We start from the raw sequence: 19,764 nt of genomic DNA, 5'->3' as shown, positions 1-19,764 counted from the left end.
TGCTGAGAAACAAAACAAAAAAAAGTAGATTTAAATATTTTGAATGATTGTGACCATATTTTCCCATGATTTATTAAAAATGTAAGAGCACACTGGTGATTGAAGTGCTCCTCTGCAGCAGCACCGGCAGTCATGGGACACTAGATGGCCCCATTGCTTAAATGTAAAACCCTACACGTCCATTTAAAATGCAGTGAATGTCAACGTGTGTTCTGACTTTTTCCCAGTAGTGGAGGGAGCATTCCAGATCATATACTTTAGTAAAAGCAACCATGCAACGAAGTGAAATATATTCTTATTACGGGTAGAATACCTGCATTCAAAATCCAGATCAAAAGTAAACGTTTTCACATGTAAAGACATGTAAAAAAACGTAAAGTATTGACCTCTGGATGTAGTTGAGAAAAGGGAAGATTGTGAAAACCAAATACATTTATTTCAAACCTAATAAAAGCGCAGTGTGAATACCAGTCCCTTTGTTGTCTTAATTCACTACTAACAGCAGTGTGGGACTGAAAGTGACAGCACCATCTCTTATAATAAAACAACTACTGTACATTTGGTTGTGGATTTAGTGACGGCTGCTTTAGCCTCATTCTCCCATCCCTTATTGCTGAGAGAGTAACAGAGCGCTGTAACCTTTAGCAATAATTTGCAAAGTGCAGCGCAGCCACAACCACAAATTGTCTTAGTGCCGTGACGCTTTTTAGTGCTTCCTCCGCACTTGGAATGAAATCCCTGTTCCTCCCAAACCTTGCACCAGAAAAGAAACCCAACCAAACATCCCCTCAGTAGCTCGGGACCGCCCCGGGGGTTTGATTGCTCGTTTGTATCGATGTTCTTCACTAACGGTCTTAGCTGTCATGCCAGCCTGCCCGTTCGGGGGCCCACATCCACGCTGCCCCGCAGCGCTGTGCCTTTATTTGGGGGGGGCCGTCGTCTTGTGCTGGTTGCCGGTAGTTATATAAGAGGCCACCATATTAGGAGGCATCATGATGCTCAATAGTGACGTTTGCTCCGGGGGACTGGCCGGGATTGAAATGTTAAAAAAAACAAACTGATGCATCATTATTATGATTCTGTGTTACATCTTTACATCACCATTATGGCCTGTGTCATTTTGGAAGAGAAGAACTGCGTCACTTTGTAATATTTGTGCAGTTAGTCTCAAGCGCATGACTGATTTCATCACATGAATATTAATTTGTAGTAGCAACATATTGTAAAACATTATCATAGCAGCATATTTAACATAGTTATTATTTAACATCAACTACCGACTCCCCAACAGATCTGAGGAATAAACTACTGTAAGAAAACAACCATCCTAGCAAAATGTTAACTGAACCCCAATACAGTGGTACTTTTCTTTTTAATAAACAGAAAATGATAGGAAGTCATTATGAAAATAGATTGACAAAGTCATTAAAATTGGAACGATGGAATAAAGAATACGACAACATTCCTGTGGGGTCTGCAGGGACCCCGGTTGGCAGGATTAGAGTTAATATAAAGCTAACGTGTGGTTCAAAAGAACAGCTCTGGGTGCGCAGTGTTCGTGAGAAACAGCGACGTTGTGTATTGTTCTTATGCAACGCAGGATCATTTACAGACAAAATGGTTTTCCAGGAATATATTGAAATTATGTGATTTCTCATCCAAAGTCTGATTTTGAACCAGAAGGTCATCACGCTTACAGTTGGCTAAATAACAGCAGAACATATGTTCAGAGAGTGTGTGTCTGTGTGTGTGTGTGTGTGTGTGTGTGTGTGTGTTTACCGTTGGCCCCCACCTATCTGAGGGTACACCCTGAAGTCAGGATATCCCCCTCACGCCCATGAGAGCATCCCTCGTTCCTCCCACGCAGCTCCACAGGTAACCGGGGCTTCTCTGGGGGCCGCCGCAGCTCTCGGCCAGTAGATGCTCGTTTTCGTTACTCCAGACGGCGAGCGGTCCCGGAGTGCAGCGCAATTTAAACTGGATCCGCCATCTGTTCCTCCCCCAGTGCCGGGACGGAGGCTGTGACTCACCTAACGTGCATGTCGATGTCAGAAAAGAAGCTAAAAAAAAATAAATGCGAATCTGAACGTGCCAGGGTTGCTTCTATTTTTTTCCCCACATTTAATATCAGGTAAAAGGTTTCTTCCGTCTGAAAGAGGCTTTTCAATGGCCTCAAATGTTCCTACAGTTCCTATTATATTAAAGGATTTGCACTGGGTCAGAACTAATGACTTGTTTCTTTCATTCTTGTTCCTCTGCCAGTAATATGCAGCAGCGCAAACAGCTATCAGATCAACGTCTCGCTCCAAATTGGACGAAGTCAGGCAGGTGCACTTGTTTTCCTGATGCCTGTCCTTCACCAGAGGACGATACGCAGCGACCATGACAAGAAACAGGTCACCAGACTTCACTTGCAAACTAATTGCCGCTTGATCTGAGGTGAACTTCACTACAATGTTATTATCCGCTTACCAGAGCACTAAAACGCTTAGATAAATCTGAGCGGATTACAACCCATTTATGATGCTTAGTCAGCGGTTATCACCCTAATTCTGACCTTTGTGAGAACGATTTCAGAATGTCACACACTGCTGCTACGCCCTGATGCTGAAATGTGTTTGGAAAAACACCAAAAAAACCAAGACAAAGTTTGATACAAATGGAAAACCTGTATTGTGCAGACAATAAATAGTGCTTACAAAGGGAATTCTGTCTTTTACACAGACGAGGTTTCTGTTTACACCGTCGATATGAAACGCATCAACTGAATTGGTGAGACTTAGACACAGCTCGGGGGGGGAGGTGGGGTTGGGGATGTGACTACTGATACTGGAGTGGGACTGGTTGACTCGGTCACATGCACATACCCCTCCTTCCCCTCCCGTCCCGTGGCATCGAAAAAAGTCTTTCAAAAAGAGTCTGTTTACAAAATTAAAGTCTCCAAGTCGGCCTTGACTCCTCCCCCGCTCCTCTGACGAGGTGAAGTGAGGGGTTGAGGAGCCGTTCCTCCGAGCAGAAGTGGAGCTCGCTGCTTGCGTCCACGCCGTCTAACGCCAACTCCCCTTTCTAGAGACATAGCCTCCAAGGTTTCGCTGGACACGAGTACCAGAGCACCCACTAACTGTGGGCCGGGGTGCTGGAAGACTCCGTGCAAAGGGTCTTCACGGACAGAACCGGATATTGGCATCTCTTCACAGAAGAAACCTCGCTATGGCCGGTGGAACCTGCAAAATGGGTGAAAGGGACGGGAAAGTGATGAGCGCGGACTAAAATATTCACACACACACACTGGGGTTTCATCAATCAAAAGGCCTATTAATAGCCCCACGGTCAGTGCGTTTAAAAGCAGCCAATGGCCTCTCCTCAAAAACAGGGTCTCGCAACCCTGGCCAATTCGGGAATTTTTTTTTAGCTACAGAGAATCTTGACACAAGCAAAACGTAAGCTAAATATATACGGTCATTCATTATAGTGGAGAGGTGGTGCAAAAGGGTGTGACTCTCTCTCATCCCAAGGGGCCTGCTTTCAGCTAAATTTAAGCCCTACGCTGCAGGGTGTGCACTCATTGGTGTAAAACTGGCAGATAATGCGATTTTGGGTCTTTGCACAATGTCACGCTGACTGTCGGACAAAAAGAGCAACAAGCATGGGCTGCAGGCAACCAGTAGAGTTGCAGTTTACGTGCGTTTGTCCAAAATCACATCACTTTGTCATTTTATTCTATTAGACATCTCAAACTGACCTCGTCAGGTGCTTGCTCGAAGTGTGAACTTCCATCTCGTTGCTTTTGAACTCGTTCAGCTCCTTCCGTATCGCCGCCTGCGGGGAAACAAGAAGTGCAACGAAGCGTGAGCCCAGGCGTGTCCCCTCAACACAATCCACGGATGTTTTGAAAATGGAGAACCATCTGCTTTCTAGGTGCAGATTATGTAGGCTTCACTGTGTCAAAGAAAAGGTGGTGGGGAGATGATGATGTCGAGCACTGCAAATATCAAAGTAACCAGGAGGGTTATATTAGCCGTATGAACCGTCTGCATGGTTCAGCAAGATAAATGCACATAGACCGCAGCTTACTTCCTGTTTCATGGCGTGTGATGAAACACCAGAATGGACAATATTGCCTAAAATTGTTTATTATTATTATTATTATATCATCTTTCCTTCTAGGCAGGATGTAACAATAATTCCTCAGGATATACTCAAATTAAATGAATTCGACGTGAACCCAGATAAGTGGCTTAACCTGGATTAACCAATGGAGCATGTGTCAGTCATTGAAGTGCTACAGTGACACTTGCCCATAATGAGAAGATGAGCTTCATAGCTACTGTACTGTAGCTATTGACAGTGTTTGCTACAGGTTTGATGATGCTGATGGAAACTTGAAAACTTACAGTCCACAGTTGAATACAAAACCATTTTCGTAAATTCAATTTCAGAGTTTTTAATACTTTCTAATGCCTTTTGGAGGAAACCCTAAGACTTTTCAAGACCGGCAGAAACCCCGGAGAGGGGCAGAATACGGACACTTGGTAAAAACGTTGTTCTACTTCTAATATGTAAAAAGGTCAGCGGCGCTGTCCGGTTTATCTAGTTACCTTGTCAGAAGCTGACAGTCGGGTCCAGGGCTTGTCAGCCCGCCTGTCGTAGTCCTGAGCTTTGGCCACTTCCACATAGTCACTGAAGCGAATGAGGATCTTTCTGTCCCGCAGCTCATCCACCGTCGGCCGCTGGTTCAGCTGGAGAACGGAAAACAAAAGTCAGCTCTCGCCAGCGTATCGATGCATTCAATCGCCAAAGAGATTGTTGAAACAAAACTAAATATTAAAAAGCGCAGCAGGCCGGGGATTACGGTTGTGTTTTGACTGGTTGGCAGTCGGACGTGGAGGGGGGGGTGTTTGAAAATGTTTTAGCAAACTGGTCAGATCACTGCAGCCGCCTACCTTTCTGTTCAGCCGCTGTTTGATTTCCCTCCTCTCCTCCTGTTCTGTCTGGTCATTTCTTTCTGTTGACACAAAAATAACAGATCAAAATCATTCATTTACACTAAATATGTAGGCTTGTTTGGAGATGCTCAGTCACTGTAGCAATCGTTAAGTAAACACCAGGCCTCTGATTACTTCATGGGACTGGACAGGTGATAAAGTCTGCGATTAAAGGAGCTAATGTGTGGGATCCTCCTCACGATCAATACTCCTCAGTGAGCCGGTCTGCAAATGTGCCGAGCACTATGGATCAGTGCCGACAGTGAGTTAGAGAGCGACACAACGGGCGGATTAGAGCCCCCTGATAGGATTTATCTTCATCAGATACAGCAGAAAGATCACTAGACATCAAAGTGAGGCCAACACCCTTCACGGTCTGAGCGCATTTCAACAGGAACAAGTTATGTGCATTTTCACTGAAGGCATTTAGTTTGCGGTTAGGAGATTAAGCGGGGTTGGGTTTGGCTCGAACACATGTTCTCCTGCGGAGAGAGGCGGGGGGGGGGGGGGGGGGGTTAGTGATGAGAACGACAGCTGCTCAGAGACCACAGGTGGCCCGTCCACCACCAATGTGGGACTTCATTCTTCACAATGCTTCATAACCGTTCTGCACCACTAGTTTCATAATTTGCTGCGAGCACTACGATCTGACGCCTTCTCCCTGAAAAAAGCTATTCTTGTGAATTAAACAGTGTCGTCACTTCAGCCAAGGAGCTCAAGTTGTTTCAAGGATTCAAATACGAGTTCAAATCACCAAGAGGAAGATGCAAGAACATGTGACTTGGACTTCAACGAACCATCTAGCTACCTTGTCTCTCAGGGAATATCACATGTAGTCTGGGGGTTTTATGGTCACAAATATATTTGGTAAAATGATAATAGTCGACGTTTGAAAATTCTTCTTACAAAAATGCAAAAAAAACCCCATTTGTTTTGGGTTATAGTAATCCATAATGCTGTTTATTCTCTCAATTTATTTATAAAGTCTGTAATTAAAAATCTGCATATAACAAACAAAGCCAAAGGTCAATTTGTCTTGTTTTGTCGGAACAGTCCGATCCTCAAAGGTATTGACTTTCCAACGTTATCAAACAGAACAAAGCAGGGACACATTTGAGAAGCCGCAAACAGAATATTTTGACTTTAAAAAATGACCCAAACTATGAACAGATTATAGTTGATACTCTTCTGTCATCAACCAATTGAAATAGTAAAAAATACAATAAAGTAGACTCATCACTTAAGCTGTACTTTTTTTTTCACAAAACACAATAATCATCATTTTAAAAACAGTAAAAAAGAACAAGTAATAAAACATGGTGTGGACGTCTTATTTTGAAAACCCTCTAAGTCACATCACAATTAGTCGGTAGAGATATTAAAGATGGCTTTTATAAATGTTTTTAAAACATGGAAGTCAACATAAACTCAATTCAACTTAATGAACAAGTTTGTAAAATGAAAGTGTAAGGCCGTCCTGTAGAGAGATGTATCCACAGAAACGTGTGCTGGTTTCGTCATCAGAGATAAACATCATCATAATGGTTGTTGGCCACTATCGCCGCTTGAACTTACGCTTTAAGATGTTCCGACTCTCCAGCTCCTCCACCGCCGGCCTCTGGCTCAGCCTCCTGCGGAAAAACACCAGAATTACGTTCTGGACCATCTTTTGCCCCCTCGCGCCGCTGGAGGGGGGTTTGCTTGACAACAAAGTCTTTTTTTGGTCTCTTCACTACTTCCACGAATATTAGCACTTTGGATGCTTGAGCCGGTCCGCCGTGCGCCAAGATCCGCACATCCAAAACGCGAACACCGCGTCCCACCTCGAGTCCAAAACGCGGCTTGTTCTATTGTAACATTTAAGGCTCCACATCGGGGAAAGAAAAGGTCAGACTGCGCGCTTAGTGTCACGCGTCAGAGCCAGTTCGGTGAGGAGGAAAAAAAAGAAGAGAGACTTTCCCTCAAAGACCGGCTTTGGTTTAGGCGAGATGGGAAGTTTAGCGAGAGGAGCGTTGGTTGTAGTCCCGGCGGAGCGGCGGCGGTGTGGAGGATGCTGAGCGCTGTGAGTGGAGCGAGGACTGCAGCCAGCACAGCCTGCCTCCTGCCTCCTGTGTTTTTTTTGTTTTTTTTACCACATGCACAATACTCATGTGAAGGGGAGGGACTGAGAAGGAGATTCCCCACGCGCGCGCACGCACACACCAACCGCAGCAAAGGGAGTTGTGCAATATTGTGGTAAGAGAGCTTTATCAGAAAACAAACAGGGTATTTATATGATTGAAGTGAAGGAAACCCCATCTAAACTAACTTTTCCCGACGTTATCAATCTTTATAACGCACATACATTGTTGGATGTTATGTAGTAGGTTATGTTAAATGCAATATCTGTTATTGAAAAACAGATAAAGCATCAGATGATGATGAGCGGGATAACCTAAATATTTAACGGCTGCACTGTACTCTGCAATTGATCATTTTCATTATCCCTCCGTCGGTTATTATCTTCTTTTTAATTGTTCAGCCTAAATGTCAGAAATTGGTGGAAAAAAAAACACACCAATCACAATTTCCCAGAACACGAGTTGATATCTTCAAATATCCAAATATATACAAAATGTAATGATATTATGCAGAGCAAAGCAAAAAACATCTTCACATTTGAAAACCCTTCAACCAGCAAAAGTCATATCAGCACCAACGAGGACGATGACATGTGGTGATGCAGTCATGTGGTCACAGATGAAATGAAAACAAACAGAGACAAGGCTGCTGACACCAGCTACTTGTATTTACGCCACGCAGCCTCCCTGTTTAACAAGATAGGGTGGTTTGGGGGTCAGCGTTCCACGGCACTTGGATTTTTAAGATTCCTCGCATGACCTTCCAAAATAAATCTACACCCCACCCCCAACACACCCACTGACACTAGATTTGCCTCGCAGCTGTCGAGACAGCGCCGGATTCCAAAAAGGAAAACTCTTTGCCTCACAGGAAATAGAAATTGAGCTTCATGTTTCAATTTTACCCCAAAAGGCTCCATGTAACTTATAAGAAAAAAAAAAACAACCTTCCTTGATCCTGGGGTTAAATGGGTGATATGGACAAAGCTGATAGTGATGATTTTGAACAGTTTCAATCTCTAAACTAGGGAAATATGAGCAGGCAAAGTCATGCTAAACCCCTGAGTGGTCAAAGTTGACCTGAATCAGACTTTTTGTATTATTAGCAGCAACAAAGTGCAATAACTGGACTCAAACAACAGCTATATCGAGTTAAAGCTAGCTGGCAAGCTAGCCTTCTAAAGCTAAAACTAAATAACTGCTTTTTTTCTTGGTTGTTATCTGAAAATAAAAAAACATATCATTTTGATTAACTGACCTCTTGGTAACACATTAATTTATTCTGCATAACTTAAAGCAGTAGCTGTTGTAAATTGAATTGTAATGAAAAAGAAAAACAGCTAAACTGCTCAAGCTAACTAGCTTAGCTGATCTCAGTAGTCACAATTAATTCCTCATTTAAGTCAACTCCGGACTGTAAATACTTATCAAACTAAAAGGTATGTTTTTCTACTACAATATCATTAAAATGGGAAAAGAAATCATTCCAAAAAGGCTTAAATTTAAGGTGTTACAGTGTTCCATCTGTATGCAGTTTACCAGCCTGCCTGGCAACTTGAAACAGTTTTTGTTTTTTTCTCAACTAAAGCGGTTTGCCTCGGTAGGTCAGAATTAATCACAAGCTGTCCATTTGCCCAAAGGAAGAGAAAAAGAAGGTAGTTTTACAGGGGAGCCCCCAGATGTGCCCATGTGTTGCTGAACGCAGTACGAGTGCACAGAAGAACCGCTCCCTGAATAAACAGAGGTTAGACAAAGATGAGCGTGTAATAAAATCCACTTTTCTAATCAACCGGGAAGAAGGGTCGGACCACAATGTAGTCACACTCTTTAACTGTTGGGAATTGGTGAAACTGTGATTCACACCAGCAGCGGCAGACAATGAGCTTAAAGTGCTGACAGATAAAGGGACATCAACTGGACATTAACTGGGAACACGGTGTATTTTTCGGAGCACGACAACCCCCATCCCCGCCCCTCCCATCTTTCAAATGATTGAGTGTGTGTTCACAGCAGGGCAAACTAGCATCATCTTTAAATTGTCAAAAAAAAAGATCCCAAAAGTACTTACTGTCCCGTGAAATTGCTCTTGCCAAGTCTATGTGACGGTCACCATCCACGCTTTAGAATGACTCTCCGTGGACTGGATGATTAAGGGTAATCTTTTAAGCCACAAAAACACTTATGACAAAACAATTAAGCATTTTCACACTATTTTCAATGTTTTATTAGATTTTTGTAATATTTTGGTCCATTATATTCATCAACACTATTATATACCACAGATAATGTCAAGTGACTTTACACGCGACAAACTAAATGGAGGGAAAGCACCAGCACTGTCACTAGTTAATGCTAGTTCTGTGGGACAAAAGTAAACAAGTCTGTTGTCAGCTTTGTGTGTCTGTTGTGTGCCCAAAGATCATCTGTGAGGGAGGAAGCTCCACTCTTTAACACATCTGCAAGGTGTTTCCCCGTTCTCCCAGTTCAACTTCCATTCATATCATAACAAAGGCGCCAGCTGTATTCATTTCCACCTGTTATTTCAATGTGCCACATACATATTCAATGAAAAGAATAAAATCTTTCCAGATGAATTCAGCTGTATCTTTTTCAGGTTGTAATTTGAGTGTGCGCTGGGCAGCTGTGTCTTTTAGGTAAATATAAGTGTCCCATCATTCATCCATCAGCAGATATTCAATGACGACGCCAAAAATGATGGAAAACCTTTTACAAGCCGCGACATTTTGTCCACGGCCCAGTAAATAATGACACCTAGAGTGTGCACATGTATAATAGCCCCCTGTACTGTGATAGCTTCAGCTGTAACTGGGACCACTGAGGGCTTACAAAACAGGACCACAGACATGGCAACATTGGAGGCTGAGAGGGAGAACGTGCTAAATGGAGCAGAGCCGTAGTAGGATGTGTGGTCTGCAGCGGAAAACATTTCAGGTCAATAGTGATTGCCTCAGTTCAAAGAGCGAATCAAATCCGCTGCTGCAGCCACACTCTTGTGTGTTTTACATCAGACAATTTAGGTGCTGTGGATAAAACGCAAAAAAAACAACTAAATCCGAATACCTTAAAAGCTACAGTGAGTCAGCCTGTTTCTATTTTGCCGAACAATCCTAACGGGCCTTTAGTCACTGCCTCCCGCGGTGATTTTTGCGCTTCACAAGTACTCGCCCACTCTGCTTGGTCAGAGGTAAAAAGTTCCCCGTTTGTCGGAGAACTCCCCGGCACGTCAAAGCAATGAGCTGCCTCTAAGAGCAGGTGCTGATGGGAATGTCAGCCCATGAAAAGTGGAGGAGAATGGGATGAGTCAGGCGCCACGGGCCGGGCAGCGGGCCTGCCTACTGCCCACTGAGGTGTGGCCTAATCCTGCGCCTCTTTCCCCTCAGTGACAGAGCCCGAGGACAGGAGAGCCGTGCTCGGATGTGGAGTCGGGAGGGGGGGTAGTTGCCAGGAATAATTAAAGGAACTCTCTTTAGTCTCAGCCTACCAGAAGCTCGACGTTTATGTAACTTGGTTCAGGACTCGGTTGTGTTTAAGCGTTGACCTGGATGTCTCCCACTGTTACCGGGTCACATGAACATCAAAGACTGCAGCTTTTGCTGCTAAATTTCAAGTTTTAAAAAAGCACAGTAAACCAACCACTCGAGAGCCTTCCAACTGCCCTTTCCTCCGTTCAAAGGCTGGCTGTGCTATTGATGATAGATGAATGGGGACACATTCAAAGACTCAGACATGAAACCAAGAATCAATTCTTCATCTAGCCGGTCGTTTGTCTCCGAGGCGTCGCCCCGTAGCGCAGGTTTTCACAGATCAAGCGGCCGATGGTGTCTGGCTCTTGAGCGTCCCGCTGGGAGCACAGTGTGGAGGAGGCAACTTCAAATAGCATGACCCGGACGCAGGTTGCTGCACATGGGCCGTGAACTTTCACTGCGAAGGAACTTCAAGTGGCTCCGTAAGCTAAAGCGCCATGACGCGCAGGGGTTTGAATTGAAGTCTGCCAATAGTGAAACAAGACTAAGAGGCTACAGCCGCGCCGGCAGCTCTGTGAGGCTGCACTTAGGCTCCGAGACGCTTTTGTGCCAACGTCGGCATCGCGACCTGTTTCACAATGACGATGCTAATGTGCCGATTTTCAATACCCAGTGAAATGAAAAATGTATTGTCCCAGTTTTAATCCTTTGTCCCTAAATATATGTCACATATACGGTTTCAATTGTTTGAGGACTCATCCTGCACTCACAAGTCGCAAGTTGACGTCAATGTCAGATCGATATTTCTGGGGTTCCTGAGACGCCAGCAGATATGCGGACCAAGACTTCCTTTTCCGTACTCTGCTCATTGTTTACAGTCCGATTTACGACTTGAGATCTGGGACTGAAGTTGTTTCAAAAGTAGCCAGTTTACAAGCTCATTTCAGACCATTAATAAGCTAAATCATGCTCAGACGATAGCCAGTGGGCTCCAAGATTGCATTTCGGCCAAGGCGCTCTTGCCGTCTATGCGAACTGTTTACCTGCATTCAACCAAAGACTGCTCAAACGTGATTGTTCAATACTACAATACAATGCATATTAATGCAGAATCTGTTCATAGAGAGAAAGTTAATGTCAACCTTAACCAAAGTTGTTTTGTTGCCTAAACCGAGCTTCGTCATTTGACGCACTGGTGCGAGAATGTGTTGCACACATCCCAAAGTGCAGCTGAGGTTGATGGGAATACAATTGGTAAAAGAGACACGTGGTCTTGGTGGACAAAAATAAATTTTGACCCACTAACGGCGCTAGAGGATCACCCAACGAGATGAAAATGTATCCTAAGGTGAATATGAATGTCCAAATTTCCTGGCAACCCATCCAATAGTTGTGGAGACATTTCACGCAAAACCCTAAAATTTGAACGTCATGATGGCTCTATAGTTGAAAAGTGACCAAAGTCATCAGGATTCATCATCTGGGGACCACGAATGTCTGCGCCAAATTCCTTCGGCAGACCAACGGGCCAACACTGCCACCCCCGTCCAAAGTACACTAACTGTCCTGAACCGACTGAACAAACATTGATTTCCTTAAACAATGGAAATCCATTAGCCAACATGGCAGATGTAACCTACTTAAAAAGCAATCACTGATTCTGTTTGCATAATAAACCCTCTTTCAGTCAGCTGGGAGGCCAGCATCAGTGCTGGACTGGGAGAACAAATGTCCACCCTACTGTATCCGTTTATTTAAAGCCTGAGAAACGTAGCAAACCAATCCAGCCACACATGACATGGGTCACGTCTCCTGAGCAGTGACGATGGAACCCTAACTTGGCATGGGGTTAGAAAGGAGGGTAAAAACAACCACTTTTCATAGAGTGGGTGCTGAGGCTTTGAGACTTTTGACATTTCAATTAGAGGGTTCTTGCAGCTAGATCCCTCGAAAAAAACCCCATTGTATAACGTTAATTACTACATGTGGGACAGAGATGGTCTATAGCGGTGACAACATGTAATTTGAGGATTTCACTTCACTGCCATACTCGGTATGTGCAGGCTGTGTCATCCGGTGCTTACGTCTCCCCAACTGCTTTATAATATCTGCCAACTCCAGTCCTGTAATTGGATTGATGCCCGCCCGTGATGCTGCTCACTATAAAAGGCACAAATAGAAAACCGGAGACACTTCCTGGGAGAAATGGTCCTCATGTGAAACCACAGAGACAAAAACTACACGCTACCGTCCCCGGTTTAACCCTCAGCTGACTACAGACGTGTTGTCACACCCAGTGGGTGGAAGCGGGGGAGTTGCAGGGCTTGCTACAAGTATTCAGCGATATTGAACACTGGTCTTTGTTTCAAAAAGGAGAAAGAAAAAGAACAGTACAAAAAGAAGATTTGTAACCAAGAACAGCACCCCACTGTGTAAAATACTCTTTGCACACAAACACAGGCACACAAATGATAAAACATCTACGTGCTAAAATATATAGCTTGTGACTCACTCATAAACAGACTGGGAGCTGTTTGGACCTGTTCCATAACTCTCAACCACAATCACATAGGATAATACACATAGAAAGCTAAGAAATAGTAGCAGCAGTTTAGACTAGCAGGCGCTGTCGTCATATACATATTTTTTTTTATATTTTCCTTTGACATATTTAAGTTGCAATTGATAAGCAACAAACGGGCTTTGCTAACTAAATTAAGCAAGCGAGTAGCTTAAAACATATACTATATTTAATTTAGTTATAATAAGATGTTCATTAGGGCTGCACAATGTATTATTTTGTAATCGTAAACATGGTGTTTACTAGAAAGGTTTCTTGTTTTACGACGTTCTAATGACGACAATCAAATTTTCTTTCTTTTTTGTTGTTCGTAATGTATCGATATTGTTATTAAATATCATATCTTGTACAAATATCTTTTCAATGACACTACGTAGTCTTATCTTATGAAAAAAAAACTGTAAACTGAAAAAATTACTTGTTATAAAAGGAACATCTTCTTGTTTTAACAATAACTGTTTTAAATGATAAAAAGAAGGCAGCAGTTTGCTTCCGTAATCTAAAAGCTTCTGTCTCTCTCCAAGTAACCGTGGGGCAGAGGACACTCGATGACTCTCTGCACACTCTTCAAGAGAAACCATGCTGAGGACACCCTTACCTGTTGCTGGTCAAACACAGACACACACACACACACACACGTATTATATAAAGCATTATATAAAATGGCAGCAGCTATAGAGTTCCTTTAGAAGTTACTTTTCTTGCCCATCGGTGGCACAGTTTGAACCGGTTGTCTGAAATTGTGCTTTAATTGGTTGTTTCTAATTTACGCTTTGATTTATTCAATGTTATGGTCCAAGCAGGCTGAGTCTTTGTTGTGTCAGACATGACTGCTCTTCACCGCTGCTAAAGCTGAGCTCTAGACATTTCTGGATTTTATCAAAGCGATCATTGACCTGGCGGAAAAGTGGAGGAAAACACACGCAGAGCATGCATTAATATTTCATCGCAGGTGAAAGGGATTATGAAACAGAAAATATTCTCTGCAGTTCAACAAGGAAGAGCAGCCGGCCGACATCTGACAGCCTTGGTTGCCTGGAAACGACCACTGTGTCGAGTCCCGCTCATAGAAACATCATTTTAAAAGGAAAGTGATTTCAGATGGATTAAAGATCAACGACACGTAGGGAGACCATTCCTTCATGAAATGACTTATGTTTCTTTCTGGCCTTTGTGGAGCACCCACCAATTGGCCGAAAACATGTCAAAAATATAATTTCCCAAAGCATCTGATTATTCAGAGTTAAGAGTGACTCCAATAAGCCAGACTTAAAGACCTGCTGTATTCAAAACAACCTACTACATACTAGGAAGGCAGTATACAGTACATACTACATACTGCGTTCATCAGTAGTATGCAGCAGATGACTTTACCACTATTGCAATATTATCAAAAACATACAACTGATTGAGCTTTTGACATTTTCTTTTGTTTGTTTACTTTATCAGATACTGCATGTTTAAAGTCCCCAGGCCCTCGAACAATTCATTGTAACAGGTCAGGGGGAAATCAATGATGGGACACTGTAAATATAGAACAAAATGTGCTGAAACTGCTGTTTCATGTACAGCAACACAACAGTGGGATGCTATTCCCACAAATATTAGAGAGTTAGTCTTAGTATGTTGAAAACTCGTATCGAAAAGGGTCACGTTGTCTCAACAAGTATCCCTCCTGCTACGCTTGTGGAGCTTTTCAACTTCAAAAAGGCAGATAACGTTTGTGTTATGATATTTAAAATCCCCTCAGCAGGGCAATAAAAGCCTCTCGTCTACCAGACCGGTCTCTTGAGGGAACTCCAGCCAGCTCACAGCGGGTCTGTTAGCGTGACAGGCCGGCTGGCCAGCTAGCGGCCCCCGCAGGCAGGTTTGTGGAGCTTTTCAACTCAAATCTTGAATTCGGCCATCAATTTTGATAAAAACTGCCAATATTTGAAATCTACAAAGTCGATTTTTTCGCCTCAAGAATTCTCAGGAATGCATTTAGTGATGAAACAGCATATGGATATTGTATAAAACTTGGTCCTTTTTGACCACTGTTTTTCGTGACCGCAGACTGAGCCGATGCAGCGCTTTGCATTGTGGGATAACGGTAGGCGAGGTAGACTGGTCCGATGCATACGTTGCACATCAGTGTGACATCCGGGTGTTTTTGGCACACTGTATATTTTTGTTTGCGTACTACGTGCTACATTTTGGCCAAATCTGTATGTACTGCTAGCATAGCATGCGGTTTCGAATTCAGCTCTAGAAGCTAATGTTGCTTTCTTGCAGTCAGCTGATGTGTGCTTGAGGTATTCATAGCGGCCCTGGACGGCAGCTGCGGTTCGTCGCTCTGTCCCGCTTCACACACTGAGTTGTGCTGTCAGCTCAAATTGGTCCATGTGCCAAAAATATCCAATTATTATCCATAGCTCATAGGACTGGGGCAAACACGGAGTATTTTCCTGACATCACCCCACCATCGCTTCACCTCCTTGACCAATGCTCCAGTCAGCAGATAGTGACAGCAGATAGCCAACAGCATTTTTATTTTGCAAAGAGCTGCAGTAGAAAATAAGACAAAACATAATCGTAGCAATGGTGTGAGTCTAACTGATGAACATGATCTTGTTTTATCAGTCAGCTACTTTAAATAGCTTACATTGATAGCTTCCGGACTGAACTTTGAGAAATTGCCATTTAAAACCAAAAAAACATCATCAAAATCATGAGTATAACATATAATATAGTTCATTGTTAAACGGTGGAGTATTCTTTTACAGTGATGGATTTTTTTGCAATTCAGACATAGAGGTCAGTAACGGCAATTATCCGACATGACAGATCATTTACGGAAACCACAACAGTTGCACAACATTTGGCACCTGGTGTGTGAAAGGTAGCAGTAAGCAGAGAAAAGAAGGCAGTAAGTTTAAAGAGTGTTCTCAGTTTGTTCACAGGCTGCATCAGGGATGGCTTTACCTACTTTGCTCTTCACCAATTTAATCATACGTTAGATAGCCCATTGTGCTGCCTTAAGGCCTGGTCACAACAGCATTTAAACTGACAAATGAGTAAACAGAACAGTAAGCAGAAAATAGAGAGGAAGACTAAACACTTGCTGCACACGAACAGATCCCACACTGTTGTTTGCTAGCTGACGATAGTGACAAGGAGGCACATTCACGCTATACAAAGTCAATGGAGAGCGATGAATTGTTTCCCCCCTGCTGTGTAGGTGGGATGTAACTATGCTCTGTCTCCATGAGTCTTTATAAGAATGCTAGTCTCATTATTATTAGCGTGGTTGTAAAAAGTGGTTATTGACTAATCTGTCATGAGAACAATCTGCCCAGCCATGCTATTAAAGTTAGGGTAATGGATTTTAGAAAACATTTTTGTTAGATTTGTTGAAATTCTCTTTACCTCCCAAAAGACGTCAATAACTCAAATGCTCTGACTCATTGCGTGTCTTCTGGAGCTAGCGCTACTAGCTATATTCTTTGGTAAAGAGTTGGCAACACTGGGCGGGGTTTCTTGGTTGGATCTTTAATCTTATTTTTTTATCTAGCGTACTCTTGCTGGTTTCTCCAATGTTACCGACCCAAGCTTTAAAGAATACATACAAAATATCTGCTTATCCTCCTTTTATTTACTGGCCATCACATGATAGATAAAAAGGAATAAAAAAATGCCCGTCTAAAAATTGCAGCCACACGTTCAGGGCATTGATGCTTCAGGGATTTTTACTAAGTCATCAGAAGCATGATCACTACCCTCTCACAACTTCCCAGAGGAACTGGCGGTCTGCAGTAAAATCTCAGCAGTGTTATAAAGGAAGGTCTTCACATTGTCATTGTTATTAACAACGTCCTCAGCTGAGGGGTACGAGCTGAAGGTGCCTGCATAAAAGCATGCAACAGCGATTGAGATGTAGATCATTGCAGTGTCCGGCTCTCCAAAAGAGCACCGCAGGGGAGATGGGAGGGTCCAATCAGAGGGGAGCTAAGGGAGAGAAAATGTAATCTCTCCATCGGCGGGGGCCGGGGCACAGGGAAGGCAATCTGGGCTGTGACGTACATAGCCCATTGATTATGGCTGCTGCTGCAGCATTTGGCCAATGCGAGCTATATTTAGAAACAGAGGGTTCCCTCCTGCCATCCCGTTCTGCTGCTGCAGAGTGCCGTGCTAAAGTAACACAAATCAATGCAACATGGCATATACATCCGTGATCTGTGGACGTGTTGCATCACAGCACAAACAAAAAGAGCACAACACAATGATGGTCACATGTACTGACTGTAAAAACAAACAAACAAACAACAAAAGTCCTTTGATGCACAATTTTGTAACATTCGAGTGTATTGAAGTACATGGAAGAAAAACTGAAAATAGAGTTTTCTAAATGTATAACTCTGATGTGATGATGAAAATGACTGTTTCACAAGGTCAAAGTCACCGTCTCTTTTTGTACCGTTGTGTCGAATGTACTTTAGGAAGACAGTGTGTGTATCCCAGATCATCCAGAGAACGTCACTGCAGTGCAGCAGTGCGGACACGTACATTAAGTGAGGCTCTGTAGAAGAGCTTCTGCAAATCACAACAATGTTACTTTAATAGCAATGCAAACCTAAGATTCCAAGACAAAGGTGAGCACTGAGGTTCGTGAAAGGTCTGTGCGTGTAGCAAATGTTACATTGTCATGCCTGTTTTTTTCTCTCTTTAAAAAAAAAAAAAGGATGAAATCTACAGATGCTGTGGTTCAAGGTGAGACCAAACTTTTCTTTGGATGTCAGATTTTGAGCCACGAAAAAAAGGCAAAAATCCGGCCTGCAACAGACTGGGTTAAGGCTTGTTTTCAGCCCGAAATACCTTCTGCTACTGAAGCGGACAGACAGATGTGTGTGTGACAGATACACACACACACAACCGAAAGCATGATCTCCACACAGGCTTACGTCTGGAAGAGATAACAATGGTTGTAATATACAAAATCTTTTTCTAAAGCAATGCAGATAAGTTGTAACCGACGGCTACACCTCTTTTCTGTTATGTGCCGTTGTCAGCTGCGCCAGCAACAAACTTCAAAACGGAAAAAAGCCAGGAGTGTCTGCCTCATAATATCATGCTTTCCCTCCGCTGTTGACTCTGCAAAACAGCCAACTAACATAAATGCTTTGGCGTCATGTCGCCTGATACGATTGCTGCGGCCCAGCACAGGAGTCAAGGTGAGAGTGACTGATTGTTCTCTGTCCGTGATGGAGCTCGTTCTGTTCCTGATGTTGTACAAACGGCTGCGCTTGCCCAAGGCCCCTCGCAGCACTCAAACACTGCTTCAGAAAAGGACACAGCGTGCCAGCCACCTCCACAGACGCCGCTCTGTTCCATTCAGCACGACTCACTCAACGCGAAACATTCAGTATGATTCATTCGGCGTGCAAACAGTCGCTGGTGCTGGATGGAAGTTTAGAGAGCGGGCAGGGGAGGTAGAGAGTGTCCCCTCAGCTTTGTCTCGTGGCTGCACGAGGGGGGCTCGTCATGTCCTCTGGCGGGACAGGAGGCCGCCGGCAGACGAGCATGGGGTGCCGTCACCCCAAAAACAATGGCATGCCTCAGCTGTCCACAGCTCTGAGTCAGTTCACCTCGGCGACTCTTGTCGGCCAGCCGGTGCTGCTGCTGCCGTCAGTCACGGACCGAGCCAGGAGCCGGGCTGCAAACGGTAGCGTCTGGCACAGAACCTGCCCCCCCCCCCCCCCACGTTGTGACAAAAAACCTTTTTCCCGTGCGGCATGGGACACTTGTGGCACAGAATCATGCACTTATTCGACTATCTGAAAACATTCCTTTGTTTGCTACCCACAAGAAAAAAAGCACAACCTAGAAAACCCTTTCTGTTGTTGTTGTAAATAGCAACAATCTGCCGTGTCTGTGTGCCTTTCCGTCACTGATTCAGCCGTTTCACTGCAGCTTTAAGTTAGTGTTTTGTTGGTTCCATCTTGGGCGATAGTTGCTGCTGTGTATTTTACAGAGACCCCCGGAAAGGACCAAACTATGTCTCGCTTTCAGGTTCACCCATGTTGGCGATCACTGCTAACACTGACGATCCAATTCTTCCTGTTTTGCTATTATAAAACACACTTTCTGTGCGTCATGGATTGCTTCCGGACGAAGAAGCAACCAGACGCCTGAAATTAAATGATTGGGTTACTGGTTGGTTTACGCAGTATTAAAACTTCCGGTAGCCCTTTCTAGACCCTTACAGGCAGCACAGAATTATGTGTAGTTACTGTTGTGATGGCATTCGATGAAGCGAAAGAAAGTAAGGCCAGTAAAACATTTTCACACGTCACAGTACTAAAAACACAGAATCAATGAAGGCTGAATTCAATATATCCGCTGCAGGGTGCTGGCTCACGGTCACACCTTTTTAGGCCCTTTTTGACATTTGTCAATATTGCGTAAACACAGGTGTAATTAACATTAATTAATTAACATTAATCATGGCCCTGGTTCATTCAGGTGGGCCAGGGCCCTGGTATTGTGGCCCACTGCTGGCTCACTGGATTGACTTTGACCAACTGAATAGAATGGGCCCATAATGAATTGTATTA

At 43.7% G+C, this 19,764-nt stretch overlaps 1 protein-coding gene across 3 annotated transcripts in view; it reads right to left on the bottom strand.

The window, feature by feature from the left end:
* Positions 1-2,161: 2,161 nt before the first annotated feature.
* Positions 2,162-19,764, bottom strand: part of phactr3b (phosphatase and actin regulator 3b) — a 48,738-nt gene continuing 31,135 nt past the window's right edge. For all 3 annotated transcript variants that reach the window (XM_031875916.1, XM_031875917.1, XM_031875918.1), the window contains exons 9-13: positions 6,561-6,616; positions 4,944-5,005; positions 4,599-4,739; positions 3,743-3,819; positions 2,162-3,224 (exon numbers count right to left, since the gene is read on the bottom strand). In XM_031875916.1, the coding sequence (XP_031731776.1) occupies positions 3,209-3,224; positions 3,743-3,819; positions 4,599-4,739; positions 4,944-5,005; positions 6,561-6,616 (352 nt within the window). In that variant the 3' untranslated portion in view covers positions 2,162-3,208. The remainder of the gene's footprint in view (positions 3,225-3,742; positions 3,820-4,598; positions 4,740-4,943; positions 5,006-6,560; positions 6,617-19,764) is intronic.

This window comes from Anarrhichthys ocellatus, unplaced genomic scaffold (genome assembly GCF_004355925.1).
Source record: "Anarrhichthys ocellatus isolate YVR2014 unplaced genomic scaffold, GSC_Weel_1.0 scaffold100, whole genome shotgun sequence".
Taxonomy (NCBI): domain Eukaryota; kingdom Metazoa; phylum Chordata; class Actinopteri; order Perciformes; family Anarhichadidae; genus Anarrhichthys; species Anarrhichthys ocellatus.
Note: the sequence above shows the minus strand (reverse complement) of the source record. Positions and strands in the feature narration are given on the sequence as shown.